This window comes from Pinus tabuliformis, chromosome X, assembly GCF_031772625.1.
Source record: "Pinus tabuliformis cultivar Carrire ecotype Pingquan chromosome X, CPIR1, whole genome shotgun sequence".
Classification (NCBI taxonomy): domain Eukaryota; kingdom Viridiplantae; phylum Streptophyta; class Pinopsida; order Pinales; family Pinaceae; genus Pinus; species Pinus tabuliformis.
Window position 1 is genome coordinate 343,726,346 of NC_142308.1, and position 23,412 is coordinate 343,749,757.

Consider the following 23,412-nt stretch of genomic DNA (forward strand, 5'->3'; position numbering starts at 1 on the left):
ATTAATTAATTAAATATATATATATATATATATATATTATATTTTTTTTTAATTAGTTGATATTAGAACTGTATAGCAAATAAATATAACTATATATACATATATAGACTATATGCAAATCAAATAACTAACGGAATGTGTTTGAACAAGTTTGAAGGCCGAGAGAATGTGACGCGACTGTCGAGGTCAACGAATGACGGATCAGGTGAATGGAATAAGCCAGACAAATAGGACTGGGCGGTCGTGATAGAGAGTGGAAGGGAATGTTGGAAGACTGGTTGTGGCAGAGACGAACAACGACTGGGCGTGAGCAGAGATAGCGGAGAGTGGGGGGGCTGGCAGCACGGGAGTCGGGACCTGTTAGACCCTAGAAAACGACGTGGGGAGCGCGATAGACGACGGTGTGGTCAAACGGGGAAAACAGATGCAACGGGCTGGCGATGGTGGATGACCACGAGAAACACGCAGAGAACAAAGGTGAACAACAACTGAATAGGTGAAAGTGGAATAGTGAGTAATAGCGGCTGGAAGCGATTTGTTGGTCGAAACAACCGCTCTGATACCAGATGAAGCACACAATTTTAGCTATTGATGGAAAATATTTTGTTAATAATTGAATATATGATGATTACATTTTGTGAGAGGCCCTGGCTATATACCGCCTTAGGTGCCTCTTGGTGAACGGGCATGATCTTTGATCATGCCCTTTGCCTAATAATCTATAACTAACTAATTTTTTACATAACAAAGAAGCATCAGTTGCAAGTCATACACATTTCTGGAGCATAACATGCAGTCCAGGAGCCACCATTGCACGGAAGGAGAATTCATTGGTCATTTGTTTTGGCAAGGTTGTAGGGAAATTGTCCGGAGAAGCTACAGGAGCATCATTTCACCATTTTCGAGAGTGTAGAGGGCAGCTACAGACAAGAGGTCCATCCCATACGCATCTCTCATTTCATCAAATGCAGGACTGCATCATCTCCTCCATGACTATGCAATCATTGGAGTGAGATTTGGGTGGGGCAACATTATCCCAAGGATTTGGAGTTAGGGAGCTGGGAGATCATTTGGAAGGTCATTTGAGGAGGATTGTTGGAGTTGGGAGTGCAGAGAATAACAAGATCAGTAACAGCAACAGAATTTGTATTTGGAGGAGGGTCAAGCTGTGAAAGGTCAATTTATGAAAGTTGGAACCAAGGGAAACCCTTTCTGGGTTTTTCTAGGTTTTGGGCAAGGATCACAATCCCAAATTCCTAGAATTTTTTGGGCACTCTAGAGTGGAAAAATCAAGGATCGAAGTCAGGCAGCAGTGTAATTTTGGAGCAGCAGAGCAGTTTTCCAGGAGGCGTTGGTTAATGCAGTCGTTGGGCTTTTTTGTACTCATCACCTGGTGCTTGTAGCTTGCCTTGTGCAAGCCCAGGTGCACTTTCTCCAACTCATTTGTACCACAACATATATTATTAATAAAATTTGGCCAATTTGGGGATTTGCAGAAATTTTTGGGTTATGTGTATGCATTTCTGAAATTTTATGTGTTATTTATTTTTGCATGTCTTTGTTATCATTGTAAAATTTCCACTAGGAATATTATAGTGGTATCAGAGCATGATCTTGGTCAGTTGTGGGGAAGCCAACAAGATCATGGAAGATTTGGTTGTGTATGCATTGTGATGGGTGAACCATAGACAAACCCATGGCTCAAGGGAGAGTGAGTAACATTGAGGGAAAAATGACCCTCACCCACTTTGATGGCTTAGCTAGGAGTTATGTCAGAAAATGGGTACAAGAACTAGACACATATTTTCGCCTAAACCCGATGAGAGAGGCAAACGATATTAGACATGCCACTTTGCACTTGGATGGATATGCTATGGAGTGGTGGTACCAAGGGTTGATCCCTTTGGGTCATGCACGTATCACATCCTACACAGAGTTCACACAAAGTCTCGTGGAGAAATTTGACTGAAAGGACACCAAATATCCTCAAAAGGTGCAGGCAGCATAGGGACAATTAGAGGATGAGACCTATTGGGTGTCGTTTTTATACCTATTTCCTATATTTTCTTTCCCCAGTTTTGATCCTCTTTCCTTCCAGGCCAATGAAACTTTACATGTTAATCGCATTTTCCTTATCAGTGTTGCGGGGGTGCGCCTCCCCCCCTCTCGATCCCGCTCCCAATCCACGCTCCAGGCGGGAGCGACACGGGAGCGCACTCCCTACCTTTTCGGGAGCGTTTTGCCTTTTTTGCAAAAAAAATTTGCAATGATGTTCCAAATGCAATTTTTTTCAAAGAAACAAATAAGTTTTTAGTGGGGCAGCTTAATGATCAAGTCTATGGCCCTAGTATTGATATGCGATTCATGGTAATATTAAATTCTTAAAGTAAAAGTGACATTCTCCTTAATCTTCATTTTCATCCTTCTACTTAAATTTTTAACATTACCATGAAATGACTCGGGATGTTTGAGAGTGGTTCCAACCTCATTGGATTTCATATGCAAAAAGTAGAATTTTAGATTTCATTCAAAATCCAGCAGACTTATCAGTTTTTCAGGATTTCAGGATTGCAATGTTTCCATTGAATTTTGTCATGTATTAGGGTATGGAACTCGTATTTAATCAAGAGCACCAATCCCTCTATGTACCTTGATGTTAGTGACATTGGTTGTCGAACTCCTCTATCATGACCCTCCTAAAAACGTACGCATCACTCAAACAAAATCTTGACTTGACATGCTATGCTTTTTCTGTCTTATGTTAATGCTTAGAGGGTGATATTAATGACAAAGATCCCTATACAGATATAGAGGTAATGACAAAGATACCTCTGGATATTAATGCTTAGAGGGTGATATTAATGATAAAGATCCTGATTTTCCAACAAGACTAAAAAATTAGACATTTCTCGTGGTGGCAAGAGGCCCAAGCATAAGCAATAGATAATAGATTTACTTGTCTTTTCTAGTTTCTTGTAGTTTTTATAACTATTGACTCTTTCATATTTATTATGATATTTTTTTAAACAACATATGACAATTTAAGTTTGAAATTGGCAATTATAACTCATTAGTAATGAATTATGAATATGATGCTTCATGAAAGTTGAAAGTTGTTTCATTTCATTTTATAACACTTCATTTCATGTTAGATATTATTTGTTGTAATGGTTACACTTAGCTTACAAGTACAACTTTGGTGATCAATGATGATAAATGTTATATATTGAATTTTGAAAGCTTGAAACTTTAAGATTGATGAATCATGAGACTCAATATGTTGTATGTTACTATGTTACTAACTTGTGGACGCAGTTGATGAAGATTATAACTTCTAGATGATTGTTCTTATATGGTTCAATCTATGTTTTTTTATGTTTTTTATATCCAATTCATCATTCTACATGTTTTTGTTGACATATATGTATCAAAATATAAAAATATAAAAAATATATATATTATATAAAAAGAGCTCCGGGATTCACTCCCAAACAGGAGCTTCTGAAAATGTCACTCCCGCACTCGTTTTCGCTCCCGCTCCCAAGTAACATTGTTCCTTATTATAAACAGCATATTTTGTCGGCATGTTATTTTCCCATTTTTGCTGAATATAACGATGCAATATTCCTTTTTATAGCTAACTGGGGTAAGCATTGGAGAAGCTTTTGGATCCTCTCCTCTTTTTCGGGTGTTGCTTGCAAGAACGAGGTTATGGAGTGAACAGGCGCACTGATCGATCTAAAAGAAAGATGGAACGGATTGTTGTTACACTCTGTATGTTGTTACAGGTGTTGTTGTTACACCACGCGCTGTTACAGGTGACTGTTGTTACACCTCGGGTGCCGTTACAACGTTGTTGTTACCCAGTGATTGATGTTACATCCCAAACTATCATTTGACCGCAGGATGCTGTTACACTGTAGCTGGCAAAGTCATGGGTACTATTCCACGCAACAACTATTGGAAGTTATGAATTATTTATTTAGAAAGTAACAAATCCAAGCAGTTGTGATCTTAACCAATTTATTTGAATAGCATCTGTATTTAGGAACTGGTTATAACAATTTATATTTTATGATCAACATGAGAATCTCACGATGCTCATGACTGATCTATTCCTGATTTTGGGTATGTAATAACTATAACAGAAACTTAATCTCTCATGTATGGGGACGACATAGAGAGCATTGTTATTTTGATCTTGTAACTTTTAATTGTTTTTAATATCAAAGACACTGTGGTGATGTTGTTATTGTTTCTAAGTTGATTCTTTAACTAATCTCGTGTTCATTCCTGCGCCCCTGCTAGGGAGGAAGGACCCTCCTCTTTAGCAGGGACTGCAGCGGTAGAGTAGTTGTACATTATTGTTTCTTTCCTTTATTGTTTGTATGGTTTTCTGTTGTCGCTGTATAATTTGTAGAATATATCTGCTTCAGTTCCAGAATTATGTTATGTTGTTACACCAATTTGATTAGCAGTATGGTAGTTGACCAGCTGGTGTAGTTATTAGTACAGTGTGTGGCGCACCCTTTCTCTGGTAATCGTGAAGTGTGATTTCATTTCTGTAGAGTGTTTTAATTTCTGCATGAATGATTTAATTTATGCAATTGATTCAGCAACATTCTTTACTGTTTTCTATTTTCATTCTTGGCTGTAGTGTATCGGCACAGACAGAGCAAAATCCATTGAAATAGCAGACCTACCCTGGGTTGACATTTAAATGGTTGCAGTCTTGGTCAATTAGGATTGATTAAAACAGCACTACATTTTGGCATCATTGTCGGGGATGGTAGTTGACGATACAGTTAGCCAAGTTGTTTGTTTGATGACAGAGTGTTCCTAGTCCACAATCGTTGGGCGGTAGGGCGAGAGGTGAGAACCTGCGCATCGCTCTAATATACCTAGGCGAGCTCACCGTTGTGATCACTAGGGCACTTAGGGTGTGGCATTTTGGTGTTTTCTTAAAGGCTTGTCTCCATCTCTTCAGTTTTTGGGCAGTGAGACGAGAAATAAGAACCTGTGCATCGCCCTAACATACCTGGGCGGGCTCACCACTGTCGAAGACTGAGACACTTAGGGTGTGAATCAATACACATAGGGTCCATGTGTGCAACTGTAGGAATTATAGAAATACCAAAAATACCCCCACTCTAATTAGTCACAGGAAAAACGGGTTGTAAAAAGGAAAGGAAGAGTGTAGATTTGGGAAGGAAAACATTTATCCATGAACTGATCTCAAAGGCATAAAAAGAACAATCAAGTTCTCAAAAGGACGCAAGGAAAACAGGGCCACAAAAAGCTATTACTCCCATAACAAGGACAGAAACCTCTGATTCCTCTGTCTCGGGGCCATACCATTCTAAAGCTAGCGAAAACACTCCCAAGATTAAGCATCCAATTCAGGAACAACAGGGGGAAGCTAGTAACCAGAACCTTAGGACTAAGGGACAAGGGGAAACTGAAGGGGGCATCAAAAACCTGAAACAAGAGAGCACCTATTGGTTTATCAATATCCAGATTCAGGCAGCACAGTGAAACAGCTAGCCCTGAAGTCACCTGAGCCACCAATTTCACCTGCAAGACAATCACAAGAACAGTTTGAAGAACGTCTGTTACAACAAGGATTAGAAGGGTTAGCAATGGGGGACAACAATAACAACAATGCTAAAACATATGCTACTGCACCACCTTTGAGTTCCCAATTGGGGATATCAGAGGCGAGGCTCCCATGAAAAATATTCCTTTATCATCCTTACCATCTTTTCAAGGAATGACTGTAGAAGACCCTGACACCTTCTTATTTGAATTTGATGTCTTATGCAGGAGTTATGACTATGTTTTAGATGCTCAGAAATTAAAATTATTTCCTGCTACTCTAAAAGGAGCAGCCCTAAGATGGTTCATGGGGTTAGGCTCTGCTTCTATTCGAACATGGAGCGACATGAAGGAGACATTTTTATCAAAGTATCAAGACTATTGCAGAACCAGGGACTTAAGAGAGGAAGTATTCAAGATGACACAGAAGGAGGATGAAAGCTTGGAAGACTACATAGAGTGGTTTCATTATAATTTGCAGAGGTCTAAACACAGTGATTTAGATCACAAGATCTTGAAGACCATATTTATAAGAGGAATGAGGGACAACTGCCTTGATACCCTGAATCTACTAGGAAAAGGGGACATATCTCAGGAACCATTCGCCAAAATTGTAAAGCTTTGTCTAAGATGCTCTAGAGGATCGTCGAAGGGAAGAAGCACAATCTGAGATGCCTCTACCTGAATACAAAAATCTGCAAGTGGAGGAGTAACCAAAGCAGAGATCGAGAATTTATTTGAAAATTTCAAAACCGACATCCTCAATACTCTATCTGCCCAAATAACGACAACATAGATCAAGAAGACACAAGGAGAAGTTGATACACCTTTGGCTGTGTTCTATCCGAATTGCCGGAAGAAACATCCCTTGAGGGAGTGTGAAATGAACAACATCAACTTGTGCAATATTTGTGAGCTGGAACATTCTACAGGTCAATGTTCGGAGCTTCCCAGACTGAAAGCAGTACTTAGAGAGTCGAGTGAAGAAGTTCAGTCCTCTTATTTCATCGCACCTAGGAGACCATGGCAGCCATGACCTCCAGGTATGTCCCAAGATTTTTCTTCTTTTAATTCGTGGAATAATGCATATAACGCTCAGCAATATCCATGGAAATACTCTGCTCCTTCTCTAGCACAGTTTCCTTCACCCTGGAACCAATGGTCCCCCTCTCCATCTATTCAATATCCTCCATCTCAACCATATCCTTGGAATCAGAACTGGAGGGGGAATGCCCAGAGTACAGCCCCACCTGGATTACCAATGCAACAGCAGCTACAATTGCCCCCTTTCCAAACTCTTGTTCCTACACCGCCTGTGCAACCCCAACTACTTGTGCAACCTAACCCTAACCTGAATAATAAAGCAGCCCAGAGCATAGAGGCTCCAACTACCTTCCAAACTTACCTTATCACTCTCATTGGACTTAATGAAATTCAACTACGGTCGGGTAAGGTAATTAAACCAAATCACTCCCCTATCATTACCGAGGAGGAATGTGAACCTTCCAGAGGAGGTACAGTAGATCTTGAGGCGGTTGTTACACCTGTAACAGCCGATACAGAGCAAACTGTTACGTCTGTAACAGCCAACCTGAGAAGAACTATTACTCTTGTAACAACCAACTCGAGTAAGGTTGATACACTTGTAGTAGCCGATTCGACTGTTATGACTCAGGATCCTCTGTATCCTCAAAGATTAACTGAGACTGGAATGACCTCACAACCCGAATCCGATTTCCTTAGGGAGTTACAAAACCTGCACGTACGAATTCCTCTACTGCAAGCTCTTAAAGAAGTACCTATTTATGCCAAAACAGTACAAGATTTGTGCATTAAGAAACCTGGAAGGAAGCCTAAGGACCCTGCTACCATACACGTGATGGGGAAATTGTCTGAATTAATGACTGCTCAGCCTCTTCTAACCAAGTATAATGATCTAGGAAACCCTACGGTTACTGTCTATATTAATGACCAGCCCATAACTAATACATTGATTGATCTTGGGGTTGCCATTAATGTGATGACAAAGGACCTCTTTACTACCCTAGGGCTACATGGGCTTAGACATACGCCTACTGTACTTGAATTAGCAGATAGGTCCCGTGTTAAACCTGAGGGGGTATTAGAAGACATAGTAATCACAATAGCTTCCTGGAGGTATCTGGCTGACTTTCTTATCTTACAGACCAAATCCAACCTAGGGGGACATCCTTTGATTCTAGGGAGACCCTGGCTGGCCACTGCAAATGCATTTATAGGATGTAGATCCGGATCTATGATGATTTCAGATGGCCAGGCTACAAAGAACCTTAACCTTTACCCCCCAAAACCAAATATGGATTTGAACAATCCCTGGTGGGATGAATTTGAACCCGAATCAGATCTTTCCCTACCGCTCCTCACTCTGGGAAAAGCCTAGTATTTCAAGGATGAGACAAAAGATGATATCATTAATGGCTTTATCAGTAACTCGCTTTTGTCGCTTCTATTGAAAATTCAAAAGAGGAAGAGGAGGTAGAAGATATAAACTTCGAACAAATGAGAACCACTCTGCATACTGACAGCAGTCCAGTCGAAATAGAACCAGGAAAGTATCTGAACATTAACCCCAACCTAACTACTAAGAAAAACAAACTGTTGTTACAACTGTTACAGAAATACAAGAAGGAATTTGCATGGGACTATACGGATATGAAAGGGATTCATCCCAACCTGTGCACTCACCGCATTTATTTGAAAGATGGTTGCAAACCAATTAGACAACCGCAACGCCGCATGAACCCTGCATTGAAGGAGGTAGTGAAGGAAGAATTACAAAAACTCCTGAGTGCTAACTTTATTTATCCGATATCTGACAGTCAGTGGGTGTCTCTACTTGTCATTGTCCCTAAGAAGAATGGCAAGTGGAGAGTCTGTGTGGATTACAGAGAACTCAATAAAGCCACTCAAAAGGACCATTTTCCTTTACCATTTATAGATCAGGTCCTTGACACCCTTTCTGGGAAAAAGTTTTTTTTCATTTTTAAATGGGTTTAGTGGCTACAACCAGATACAGATTGCCCCCGAAGTTCAGGATAAAACAACCTTTATTTGCCCTTGGGGAACTTTCCCATACAGAGTACTCCCTTTTGGACTCTGTAATGCGCCAGCAACTTTTTAGAGGGCAATACTGGGAATTTTTTTTGATTTGGTGAATCGCTGCCTTGAAATCTTCATGGACGATTTTACACCTTATGGTGATACTTTTGAAATAGCATTAGCTAATTTAGTAAAAGTGTTGCAACATTGTGTATAGACTAATGTTGCTTTGAGCACCAAAAAATGTCACATGATGATGACTGAAGGGATCGTGCTGGGACACTACATTTCTGCTAACAAGATCAATGTGGACCCTGCTAAAATAGAAGTAATTCTGAAAATTCCAACTCCCATGACACAAGAAGAGGTACGTAGTTTCTTGGGACATGCAAGGTATTACAGAAAGTTTATAGAGAATTTATCAAAAATTGCATTGCCATTGTTTTCTTTACTTATGAAAGATGTAGACTTTTTGTGGACAGGAAAGTGTGAGCAGGCCTTTTTGAAGCTGAAATGTTGTGTATCAACAGCTCCGGTTTTGCGTGGACCTAATTGGGAACTACCGTTTCACATAGATATAGATGCATCTGATATTGTTGTAGGTGTTGTTTTGGGCCAACATGAGGATAGGAAACATTATGCTATTTGTTACAATTACACAGTGACTAAGAAGGAATTCTTAGCAGTAGTGCATGTCATCAATAAATTTCGACATTATATCACTGGGTATCAAGTATTTGTACACACTGACCACTCTTCCATTTGTTTTTTAATGAATAAGCCAATTACCAATGGTAGAATTACACGTTGGTTATTGTTGTTACAGGAATTTGACATCACAATTGTAGATAAACCTGGAAAAGATATTGTAGTAGCTGATTTTCTTTTTAGGTTAACTATTGATGACAATTGCATTTCCATTGAGGACTCTTTCCCTGACAAGTATCTATTTGTTATTTCTACTTGCTTACCATGGTATGCGGATATAGCCAATTATCTTGCTGCAGGGAAGTTTCCACAATACTTGTCCTCCAAGGAAAAGAGAAAGATCATACAACAGAGTGCTACCTATACCTGGATAGATGGGAATCTCTATCACATTGGACCAAATTTTCAGATCAGACGTTGTGTTAGGGAAGATGAGATCTTTGACATCTTTAAATCTTGTCACGAGGAACCTTGTGGAGGGCACTTCGTAGACAAGCAGACAAGATACAAAGTCCTTTCGACAGGATATTATTGGCCAACAATATTTCAAGATGCCAAGAAGTTCGTGAAAGGATGTGATAGTTGCCAAAGGATGGGCCAACCGCTGCAATCAGATGAGATGTCGTTACAGCCTCAAATAGTCTTAGAACCTTTTGAGAAATGGGCCTTGGATTTTGTGGGACCAATTAATCCTTCATCCAGATTCCAGACAGAAATCTTACATCTTGGTCTGCACCGACTATGTCACAAAATGGGTTGAGGCAAAAGCACTAACCAGAGCCACGGAGCAGGTTGTTTCAGACTTCCTGTTTGAAGACATCTTTGTCCGTTTTGGGATACCCAAGGAGATAGTGACAGATGGAGGGCCCCAGTTTACATCCCATATGATCCAAAAGTTGGTTGAAAAATATAAAATCCATCATAGAATCACAACACCTTATCATCCACAAGCGAATGGCCAAGTGGAAAGCACCAACAAAGTCATTGAGGGGATTCTTACCAAGACTGTGGCTAGTCACCGAAGGAATTGGGCTGATAAACTTCCAGAAGTGTTGTGGGCATATAGAACTACGTGGAGGAATACTACGGGATTCTCACCATATGAACTTGTGTATGGTAAAAATCCCTTATTCCCTATTGAGTTCGAAATCAAGACATTGAGAACAACATTGCAGGTGAATTTGGATCTGGCTACAGCACAAAAGCAAAGGTTGAACCAGCTCAATGAATTGGAGGAGAAATGACTGGCTGCTATCCAGCAAACAGAGATTATCCAGCAATAGAGAGCTAAGTGGCATGACAAGTTCATCAAGAAGAAGAAGTTTCAGAAAGGAGATTGGGCTCTCTTATATGATTCAAGATTCAAGGACTTCAAGGGTAAGCTTTGCACCAGATGGCTAGGTCCCTATGAGGTAGATGCAGTCTTTGACAATGGGACTATGAATTTGGTTACCATTGACAGTGTGAGGATACCATTGCTTGCAAATGGGCACCGTCTTCAGTTATACCATAAACCTGCTTCAAAGGATTCATTTATTAACATTGTCATGAATTTGAATCTTCAGATGACAAGTGCAGGGGAAAACCCCCTCTGTGTTGCCAAAATTCTAATTTTTCAATAAGTGTAACAACGGAAAACCAACCTCCGTCAGCGGTTGTTACACCTGCTAAAAAAACAAAAAACAAATATATATATATATAATAAAAAATATAAATAAAAACAAAAATAAGGAAATAAAACAATCTGGCTGTGAAAACCTCTTTCAGCTGCAGACAGACAATTTTTGTAATAATTGAAAACCACTTTGTGGCGGTTGTTACACACTCTGTAACAACATTTGTTATTTCAAACATATCTTACAATAATGTTGTTACACGACTGTTTTAATTCTTTGCTTTTATCTTTTGTGGAAACCAATAATACATAACAGCCGTCTTGGTTGTTACATCTGTAAAATATAATAAAAAAATAAAAATAAAAACAAAAATAAGGAAATAAAACAATCCGGCTGTGAAAACCTCTTTCGGGCACAGACAGACAATTTTTGTAACAGTTGAAAACCACTTTGTGGCAGTTCTTACACACTCTTTAACAGCATTTGTTATTTCAAGCATATCTTACAATAATGTTGTTACACGACTGTTAGTTCTTTGCTTTTATCTTTTGTGGAAACCAATAATACATAATAGTCGTCTTTGTTGTTACATCTGTAACAGTCGACGACTTCTAGAAATAATCCAAGTAAATTATTTATTGTGATACACAGCATGCATCACCATGATTCGGGAGCAGTTGCCTTGACCGCCAGAATTAAATTCACGCACCTCGTCACCAATGTCTTCTCTCCACGTCACACCAAGTACGTCATGAAACGGTAATATCGTTATCCTCTTTTATTTAGTAATTATGGCAATCTAACACGATATCCCTTTTGAAGTCGAGGTCAGTCGTCACATTTAAGGCCGGGGGGATGAATTACATGATGACATGACCTATGAGCATTTAAAAAACCGAAACCAAAGTATAATGATCTTGTAATCATTATCATTTAATGATCAATCATGCCAAAAAAGGGAATTGTACCTCAGACTAGACCTTCCATAACTTAGCATTAATAAGGAAACGTTATTGCGCAGTATGAATCCTGATTTGAAATTCCTGCCTGTGTCACCCTACCATTTACCCACTGTTGAAGCGTTGCATCCTCATTCAGAGCTCTCAAACAGAAGTGGAGGAGAACAGTTGCAAAGCTAGAACAGCTGAGCATTGTGCCGACTGCTTCGGAATTTCTCAAGGAGGAGAAGAGAGGAGAACAGCATTGAAATTGTGTAGCAATGGGTGGGGCAGCAATTCAACATGAACCAGGATCAACAAAGGCATTGGAAAACTGCCCTAAAGCATGCCAAATTTTTAAAGACACAGGTTGGTTTGAGTTTTTCCAAAGGCTGGAAGGATCAGATGGGGCAATTGCTATGGAATTCGCGAAGAATTTAAAGAGGAATCAAACGGAGGTCAGGGGATTAAAGCTGGAAGTTACAGAAGAGGTAATTGCCAATAATTTAAAGAGGAATCAAACGGAGGTCAGGGGATTAAAGCTGGAAGTTACAGAAGAGGTAATTGCCCGTGTGACGGCATTACCAACAGAGGGTAAAAGGTGGTTTAACAGAAAAATTAATGACCCCTCCTTGAAGGAGGATTTTCTCCAAGGGGAGGAACGGCTGGTGAAGAAAGGAAGGGGGATTGACAAGTTGTCGCTTCCCCAGCCATGGGCCGATGTCACCCTTTACCTCATCAAGTATATCACCTGTGAGGGAAGGGCAACAATTGTATTCAATTACCACTTCCCATTGTTAAATCACCTCTGACATCGACAATTGATAAACCTCCCATACTTTTTGCTAGAAAATATCAAGCATATGGCCGCGGCCGTGAAGACAGCTACGCATCCAGAGACTTGCATCACAAACCATGGCCTCATCAAGCTAATTGTGCTAGACACCCTAAGTCACCAGGGCAGGAGCTAGGATGAATTCATGAGAAAGAAGGCTAGGACTACCCACAGGAAGCAAACTGGGACGTCTGAGGAAGCTCCAGCGGAAACCAAGGAGCAGCCCCAGCCCTCGAAAGTAAGGGTTGGAAAGAGACCAGTTGACAAGCCAATTGGTGATAAGCGGCTAAAACAAAGAATAAGGGTTAGTGGGCACCCAGAGTCCCCATCCATGTCTAATAAAAGCAAGATGTCAGCAAGGAAGGAAGATGAAGAGTAGGCTCGGCCGAAGGAACCTTCCTCACCAGGTAAGAACGAGACCCAATCCTTGCTGCTTAAAATTGAAAGTTTAGAAAGAGAAAATGAAAAACTAAGGAAGCAGTTAGCAGAGGATAAGGTAGAGGCAAGGGCCCCGAGGTTAGATACTTTGGCTGAGGCTATAGATAGGGTCAGGGAGGAAAATGTTCCGGGTGCTATGTGCACGGCCTGTGCTAAGGAGCTAGTGGCAACGGGGTATAGAGTCTGTGCAGTGGACACCATTTCAAGAGAAACACAAACTGAGTCTTGGGAAGATGACGCACAAAAACCTGTTGAAAACGTTGCTGTTACACAAGAACCAGTAGCTAAGACGGAGCATTCCATAGAAAGTAATTTGGTAGCTGATACACAGGAACCCTTGGTTGACACTATTGTTACACAAGAACCAGCAGTGGAAACAGAAGCTAACCAAGGGGAAAAAGAAGAAGCTGATATACATGAACCTATGGTTGACACTGCTGTTACACAAGAACCAGCAGTGGAAACAGAAGCTAACCAAGGGGAAAATGATACACAAGAACTTGTGGATGACACTGTTGTTACACAAGAACCAGCAGTGGAAGCGGAAGCTAACCAGAGAGAAAAAGAAATTATTACACAAAAACCCATTGATGACGTTGTTGTTACACAAGAACCAGCAGCCGAAATGGAGCAGTTTCACCCTCGAGAGGCTGTTACACCTTCAATTGTTAGTGCATGTGGGAGAACATCGGGTCCTGATGAAGGATGGTGTTCTAAAAGAATGTTGTTGATACTAGAGTTACAAAAATGGAAGCAGCAAGCGCTCTCTCTACAAGAGGGAATGATCTCGCTCAAGGCACATAAAAAGATGATGGATTCACTCAGGGAGAAATGGTTAAAGGAAGAGTGGGAGAGAGAATGGGAAGAGCAGAGGCATAAGGAAGCTATGAAGAAGAAAGACAAACAACTGCAACTGTTACAGCAGCAGGTTCTAGATCTAACAAATGATAAGACGAAGCTTCGTGAGCTTGCCTTGAACCTGCTAGGATGCAAGCGGCCTTCCCCATCATATCTAGTGTTCCTATGGGAACGTTATTATTTGTTTTAGTTAAAAGCAGTCTTTGAAAACAAACCTTATTTGGGTTCTTCTACCCGTACTTTTCTTGAAATTTTTCATACTTGTGATTTTGATGAACAGAGCTTACTTTGTGAGTTGTTTTTGCATAACATAATGTGTGAATATGTCAGTACAAAGATGGTGGCAAGTGTTTTCTCCTATATGGGGGATTTGCAGTTGCGAGCCTTCCTTTCTTTTATGAGGAATCAAATCGAATGGCATCTGGCCATGAAATCAGCTGAGACCAATGAAGAAAGGGCAGCATTATGGATCAGGGAAGAACCAGGAATGGTTTATGAACTGAGACGTGAGTTTAAGTTGTTCCTGAGTACCCCGAGAATCAGGGAACAGTCAACCACTTACAGAAAAAGGATTGTGGGGATTTGCCTCAATTTGTATGCACAAATGAAAAGTCGAGCGCTAACAGGGTGCCTTAAGCGCACCGAGGCCTGTAGTGCTAGATTACAAGAAGGAGATCCTTTTGAGTTCAGGAATTTTGTGGTTGTTGTTACACGAGTACCCGAATATGCCCAGGTGGTGCAGACATTGGGAGCCTTCTAGATCGGACTTAGATTCAAATTTCCTCTGATTTGGTTACCGGTGGAAGAATACCAGTCGGATTACCACTTGTGCGACTATGAAGAAGAATCCTGGCCGCATAGCTAATGGCTACTCAGGGGTACAGGTCTCCTGGTGAAGACATTGTTGGTGCCTATAATTTTACAGACTTGCATCAGAGGTATAGCAAGAGAAGAGGTTTTGCATGGGGACATGCAATTGCTTTAGTTGGGGGGAGATGTTGGGTGTAGTTTTTATACCTATTTCCTATACTTTCTTTCCCCAGTTTTGATCCTCTTTCCCTCCAGGCCAACGAAACTTTACATGTTAATTGCCTTTTCCTTATTATAAACAGCCTATTTTGCCGTCATGTTATTTTTCCATTTTTGCTGAATATAACGATGCAATATTCCTTTTTATGGCTAACTGGGGTAAGCATTGGAGAAGTCTTTTGGATCCTCTCCTCTTTTTCAGGTGTTTCTTGTGAGAATGAGGTTATGGAGTGAACAGTCGCACTAATCAATCTAAGAGCAGGATGGAACAGATTGATGTTACACTTTATATGTTGTTACAGGTGTTGTTGTTACACCACGTGCTGTTACAGGTGACCGTTGTTACACCTTGGGTGTCGTTACAAGGTTGTTGTTACCCAGTGATTGTTGTTACATCCCAAACCGTCATTTGACCGCAGGATGTTGTTACACCGTAGCTGGAAAAGTCGTGGGTACTATTCCACGCAACAGCTATTGGAAGTTATGAATTGTTTATTTAGAAAGTAACAGATCCAAGCGGTTGTGATCTTAACCAATGTATTTGAATAGCATTTATATTTAGGAACTGGTTATAACGATTTCTATTTTATGATCAGCATGAGAATCATGAGATTCTCATGACTGATCTATTCTTGATTTTGGGTATGTAATAACTATAAGAGAAACTTAATCTCTCATGTACGGGGACGACATAAAGAGCACTGTTATTTTGATCTTGTAACTTTTAATTGTTTTTAATATCAAAGACATTGCAGTGATGTTGTTACTGTTTCTAAGTTGATTCTTTAACTAATCTCGTGTTCATTCTTGCACCCCTGCTAGGGAGGAAGGGCCCTCCTCTTTAGCAGGGACTGCAACGGTAGAGTAGTTGTACATTATTGTTTCTTTTCTTTATTGTTTGTATGGTTTTCTGTTGTCATTGTATAATTTGTAGAATATATCTGCTTCAGTTCCAGAATTATGTTATGTTGTTACACCAATTTGATTAGCAGTATGGTAGTTGACCAGCTGGTGTAGTTATTAGTACAGTGTGTGGCGCGCCCTTGCTCTGGTAATCGTGAAGTGTGATTTCATTTCTGTAGAGTGTTAATGATTTAATTTCTGCAATTGATTCAGCAATATTCTTTACTGTTTTCTATTTTCATTCTTGGTTGTAGTGTATCACTATCAGCACAGACAGTGCAAACTCCATTGAAATAGCAGACCTACCCTGGGTTGACAATTAAACGGTTGCAGTCTTGGTCAATTAGGATTGATTAAAACAACCCTACAAGACCATGACACATCTTTGCTGGTGGAGACCGGGCTTTAGATGTTAGAAACTTGAGGAGGTTGAGCAGGAGGGCACGCAGGATGGTGAGGGGCACATTGATGTACCTAGTATGGCACAAGATTCACCATTATTGGAGACTTCTCTGATAGCACTAGTTGACACCTTGACGAAGAGAGTAGATCATACACCTATAGAGCCATCTGATGATGTGGTGTTCGTCGTTGATGAGGTGCCATCCGTTGCTGAGGTATCCAGCACCATGTCCAAATTTTCAGGTGAGGGCAACCCACAGCAGATTAGGGAGGTGCAGGGAGACACATCCATTAGTGAGGTGATGATAGGCACAGAGGTACCCAGAGCCGTGATAGAGTTCTCAGACAACAGCTACCTACAACAGCATGGAGAGCACCTTAAAGAGCGTGAGCTAGATGAGAATGTTATGCTCGATGAGTTACTTGTGGAGGGACAACTTGGGACTCTTGTTATGCCCATGGTAGAGGAGGATGGGCAATCATTTGTGAGACCTGCCATCGACGGGGAGCAGATAGATGCCCAAGCAGCCAGCAGAGTTGCAGTACTTCGAGTCACTAGCCCTCTTCAGGCTTACATAGATGGGGACTGCAGTATTGCTAGGTTACCTCTACACGTTGGAGGGAGATTGGTTGGGTTACCTAGACAGGTCGTATTATGTATATGATGACTGAGCTATTGGGACGAGGCGACATGAGTTACGTAGGGCGCAACACTCGTATGATGGACTTGCTACGTACATGGAGACTCTCGCATTTGATCCCTCTCATGGGGTTGGGTGGCATGAGGTATTGAGTTGGTACCTGATAGGGCTAGCTAAGTTTTTTGATACATCCATGGTCGGGAGCATAGCTCAGTAGGAGTCATGATTTTCTAGAGGGGCTCGAGGGTTGGATCATCGTTGGGACCCAGGTGGCACTCCCCACCACTCCATGGATTGGTTCAGTCAGGGTAGTAGCAGGATGGTGGATCTAGTGATTGGACTCACCCCCATTTTCATATTCTCACCAGAGTTTTGGACAGCACCCATGACAAGTCGAGCTGAAAAAGAAGCAAGCAGACTCCATGAGTTTTATTGGCATGTTGGTCGTGTGTGGGGGCATAGGATGATTGGTGTACCTTAGCAGGAGGTTGTTTGAGGAGGTGGCATCAACAGACCGCTGGATAGTTCCTTGTATGGAGAGGAGGATTTCCCATGGATGTATGGGGCACACTAGTCACTGAGGAGCAACACCTTAGGGACACCCCCACAGGTACTTAGGGAGATTCACATGTTATATCTCTCAAGGAGGATCAGGAGGGGAGGTCCACTTACCCGAGGTTATGGAGATCCATTCACCGGAGGATATAGTGATGTGACAATGGACGTGATGATGTCAGTCGGATGCAGGCCAAAGCGCACTGTCATAGCTTTAGGCCATGACATCCAGGGATGTGTAGGAGCATCTAGCATTGAGCAGTGGTTGGCAGGTGGACATGGAGGTGCATTGTGGTGTGTCATAGTGTGTTGGATTGCACTGTGGAGTAGGAGGAGCGGCTCACATCACATTGGGTACAAGGATACTTGGTGGTATGCAGTGGCATCTAGTGCGGCACCGTGGGCTCTTGGGGCATTGCCTCCAAGGAGACTTATGGGCAGGAACATTAGATGTACCATTAGGAGTAGCTCACCTTGGATGGATGAGGACGTTGTTGAGCATCTGGGGATGACATGTTCAGCAGAGACAAGTCTTCAATTGGGTTATCGGCAGATCCAAGGCGGAGAGAGGGACATCCATAGGATTACTCTTCAGTATCCCGGCAGATTCTTGATCATAGCCTTGGGGACCTACCCACCCATCACTCTCCAGTATTTCTTACAGCCGCAGAGCATTTGGTTGTTGCCCTTTGATACTCTTAGTACAGGCAACAGGACATGGGAGGCTCACCCTAGGCAGTTAGATGAGACACAATGTGTCATGGGCAGGAGGGAGACTCTCTAGTTGAGACATTTGGCGAGGGCACGGGCCACCATATACAGGCTTAGGGATGGCGTGGTTTACTATCGAGGTAGCATATGTTCCACCCCTGGGCTCACACTTGGGGAGGTGATTGTGAGGGAGCTGCATGATGAACTTTTAGCGAGACAGTCCGAGGCATTATATGACCATGAGGTGCAGTGGATGGCAGACCTCGTCTACAAGCAGATGTTTAGACTCCAGGCAGTATCAAGGTGCACTTTTTGGAGGCAAGATCGCAAACTTCACGATGTGGTATAGCGAGGCAAATTTACCCTGTTGTTGCTCAGGACCGAGACTGGCAGTGGATGGGTAGGCATTGGCGTCTTGGAGATGCTTGGGCAGGATGAGCTTGGCATTCACAGATTTTTCACCATCAAGTCCCAAGAGAGGATGATATAGCATGTGCACGATGGGAAACATGTCCTAATCAAAGTGGCACAGCATCAGTATGGTGGCACCCTTCTGAGACCAGCAGAGGACCCAAGCATCACAGTTCTTTGCAGCTCAACGACCTTTAGGAATGAGATGGTTTTTACAAGGGGAGATCATTCAGATCTTCCATTGGGCTTTAGCAAGTCATTGGTGGCGTGGGTGACTTCATTGGCATGGTAGGCCAGTTAGCACAATGATATCTGCAGAAGCTCATGTGAGCAAGACTTTATCTCCGCAGGGATTGGGTGGTATGAGAGGGACTACTTGGTAGGGCAACTTCATGAGGAGTTGTACATAGTGCCACATTATCATGATTCCCTGCACATTGATGGTATGCAGAGGGCTTCCGATACTTATACATGGCAGGATAGTGAGTGGAGGAAGGGGAGCTTCGTGTTGGACAAGATGGCTTGGGATCCTGGTATTGCGAGATTCCTTCATGATAGGAAAGTAGAGGTCAGGGACGATCCAGTGGTGCATCTGGGACCCTGGCATATTTTGCAATGACAATGGGGGATCAATAGCTAGAGAGGATGCTTGCTCAGGAATTGCTTGAGGACAAGCAATTTTTGGCGACTCTAATATCCCCAATTTTGATTTTCAGCATTAGAGGTGAGTCTTCGGAGAGGACGCAATTATGGCATTGGGACTTAGGAGAAAAAGGTAAAAATTTAGGCTCTAGTGGAATATGGGGCCCACGTGATGTATGCACTTGGGGAAGAAGGAATTTGAATTCCTTGAGGCAAATCGAATTGGCGGAGGGACCCACAAGGAATGCAAGGCCAACAATTATAAAAGGAAGGAATGAGGGAGCAATAAGGGTCTTTTGTCTATTTGAAAATCGAATTTGCCTTGGCTTTTCAGCGGAGCCAACATTGTGTTGTTTAGCACAAGAGTTTCCCAAGTAGAGAAGCTCAACCTTTTTTCGGTGGACTTCGAGTGCCACCCAAGGAAGGTTTTCCTTCACCACTGAGACCGGAAGAAGCATCAATTGCAGGTCATACGCATTTTTGGAGCATAACAAGCAGTCCAGGAGCCACCACTGCGCAAAGGGAGAATTCACTGGTCATTTGTAGAGAAAGGTTGTAGGAAAATTGTCCGAAGAAGCTACATGAGCATCCTTTCACCATTTTCAGGAGTGTAGAAGGCAGCTACAGACAAGAGGGCCATCTCATACACATCTCTCATTTCATCACACGCAGGGCTAGGTCATCTCCTCCATGACTGCGTAGTCATTGGAGTGAAATTTGTTGGGACAACATTATCCCAAGGATTTTGGAGCTGGGGAACTGGGAGATCATTTGGAGGGCCATTTGAGGAGGATTGCTGGAGTTGGGAGTGCAGAGATTGATAGGATCAGTCACAGCAACAGAATTCGTATTTAGATGAGGGTCAAGATGTGAAGGGTCAATTTTTGAAAGTTGGAACCAAGGGAAAACCTTTCTGGGTTTTTTGGGTTTTGGGCAAGGATCACAATCCCAAATTCCTAGAATTTTATGGGCACTCTAGAGTGGGCAACTCAGGGGGCGAAGTCAGACAGCAGTGTAGTTTTGGTCCTTGGAGCAGCATCGCAGCTTTTTGGAGGAGTTGGTTATTGCAGCCATTGGACTTTCTTGTACTCATCACCTGGTGCTTGTAGCTTGCCTTGTGCAATCCCAGGTGCACTTTATCCAACTCATTTCTACCACAGCAGATATTATTAATAAAATTTGGCCAGTTTGGGGATTTGCAGAAATTTCTGGTTTATGTGTATGCATTTTTGAAATTTTGTGTTATTTATTTTTGCATGTCTTTGTTATCATCGTAAAAATTCCACTAGGAATATTACAAATACATATCAGCATTACATAACAAACGCTATACAACTCAAATAAACTTCATAATATGTGGAACTGCCTATTGATAAATTTCACATGTCAAAAGGAAACATGGCTGGATAATATAGATAGATGAACATAAGTCTAAAGGAAAAACAGCAGCTTTAAAAATATGCCAGACTCTTGACTTCAATGATATTATAACAAGTAGATAGTATATGTTAAACTCAACTGAGATTGGGTGCTTACGTGTCAATAAATGAAAGATATCCATCCCCAAAAGGCACTGTTTTTTGTGAAACTGCATCTGCAATAATGGAAGGAAGATGATACTCCACAAGTTGATGACGATGCTTCCAAGCAGAAAACCATCGCAATTCCCTATAATTTCCATCATTGGCAAGGCATAACTTTGGACGAATCATAAGTATCTTTTGATTTAGACAAAAGACCTGGCAATTATAACGAACACCAGATAGTTCTACTGGCATACCAATGTTGCAAAGTATGCCTTTAGTCAAGTCTTCTGTCAAAATATCCTTCAGGCATTCCCAACTACACACAGAACCCGAGAATAAGAAATTATCAAAGACACATTGAAACAGCCTAATTTATGTAAATGACGCTTAATGGTAATAAAATAGCATTGCAAACCTACAACATGTTTAGTTCTTGAATAAAATTTTAGATAAATCTTCGACATGATATGAACTTATGTCAGCAACTTTGACAAGAGCAAAATAAATAAGATCACACCCTAAAGCCCCTGAAGGCCATGTCTTCCATTTACCAAAAGCACTCAGTGTTCACATTGGAGATGTCAGAACCTCAGTTCAATGGCTATGCTTTGTCAATAATAATACTATAGCATTCTTCGTGCACTTAAAAACGTTGTTTTAAACGTCTCCTATTTAGTTTTAGGTGAGATGTGCATACGCATTCTGCTTCATTGTAATTGCTCTAAACTCGTATTCACAGATTGGTAAATATCTAACATTATAATTAACAAATATTGATTATGGATGAAAAGGAACTGATCTTGCATATTAATAACTTCTGAGTTAAATAAAGTGCTATGTTCGTTGAGAATCCAGGTTGAAACCTCCCCCTTCGTCACAACCAAAAATAAATAAATCTGATTTCTAGTGTGTAAAAAGTGTTTCAAAACAACCTAAATCTAAAGCTGCTTAGAACCAACTTTACATATTAGGGCCTACGCCATATGACAGAATTCATGACCATAGTCTATTCTATTCTCCGTTCAATATAATATAGCAAGTCCAAAGTTAAGTGACTTACGCGTGAGTGATGGTATCTGGTTCCAAAAAATGATCCTCACAGCCATAGCCAGTGATTTCAAGCTCTGGACCCACTCTAACCGTTGCCCCAGAAGCTTTGGCCTTCTGGATGGAAGCCTTGATATGTTGCAGATTGGACTCGAAATCCATAGCCCATTGATTCAAATTGCATGTGGCAACCTTCAACAGCCTCATATCGACTTTTCTCTCTGCTTAAATATATATATATATATATATTCGAAAGAATTCAGACAATTTGGAAAAACTGATTTTCGTTAGGGGCGAAAGACAAACAAAAAAATCCAATGAATGAATTAGGCGAACAACTCGTGTGGGGGCGCGGCAAAAGAATAAGCTTCTCCTTCTGATCTATTGAATGGCTCAGGCCGGCGCAGGCAAAAAAATAAGTTTCTCTTTCTGCTCTTTTTGGTGCGTTGAATTGGAAAGGCGGACAGGCGGCTGCAGAGAATCTGGTTCTCCTGCCATATTCTTCATTCTTGTTTTTATTACATTTATTATTTTTTATTGTGAATTTTATTTTTATGTTATAATTTTTTGAGGTTGTTTAGTTCATATTTTTACGGATTTTCAGGCATGTCGGACCACAAGTCCATTGTTTTTATTTATTTTATCTCTTTCAGTTTGAGTTTGACTCTGATTTTGAATTTTTTTCTACGAGGGTGTAAAGCTTTTTAATATATTGTAAATTAGTACCTATTATCCCCTGGCGCAAGGCAGGGTATAACGCGTTTTTATGCGTTGATTTTCTATTAATTAAATTTTGACTTTGTAAATGAAATTAATTTATTTTTTTAATTTTATTTATTTGAATTTTAATTGGTGGAGGGTTTCATTTTTATTATGTAATGATGGGTTTAAATGCACATTCTTTACCGTTTTAGATCTTTTTTCGTGTAGAAAGTCTCACGGTTCCAAACATGTGTCCCTTTTCGGTTTGCTTCACGTTTGCATTTCTTCAACCTTGCAAATGATATGCATTGCCTTCACATACACCGAGGAAGATTCAGAGGTTCGATTCAATAATGATAGTTCAATTCAATAATGATACGAGGAAAAGAGTTGTAATGAAGGAATCAAATTGACTACAAAAACAAAACAAAAAATTACTACGGGAAATGGCCTCCGCTGAGGAAACATGTTGCAGCACAAAGTTCTGGATTTATATGGAAAATGAGAGTTGCCAAGAGGCGGTGTCTCGAGAGAACATGGAAAATGCTCAGAAGAGTCAAGGTGTAGAGAGCAGGGATGCCTATGATGTTGTTGCAGAAAAATCACTGCAAGGGAAAGGGAAAGAAGTTGTTGTCAATACTAGAAATGGTAAAAATGTTAAAAATGACAAGGAAATCTTAGATTTTGTGGTAAAAAATTATTTGGGTCAAGTCAAAATTGTTTCAACAGACAAATCAGGAAAGTGGATTTGGGTAAATGCAAAGCAATATGAAGGCA

At 41.1% G+C, this 23,412-nt stretch overlaps 1 protein-coding gene across 1 annotated transcript in view; it reads right to left on the bottom strand.

Moving 5' to 3' along the window:
- LOC149139874 (glutamine-dependent NAD(+) synthetase-like) overlaps positions 1-22,516 on the bottom strand; it is a 414,988-nt gene extending 392,472 nt beyond the window's left edge. The window contains exons 1-2 of the mRNA XM_089448306.1: positions 21,947-22,516; positions 20,897-21,202 (exon numbers count right to left, since the gene is read on the bottom strand). Of these exons, the coding sequence (XP_089304432.1) occupies positions 20,897-21,202; positions 21,947-22,140 (500 nt within the window). The 5' untranslated portion in view covers positions 22,141-22,516. The remainder of the gene's footprint in view (positions 1-20,896; positions 21,203-21,946) is intronic.
- Between the last annotated feature and the right edge of the window lie 896 nt (positions 22,517-23,412).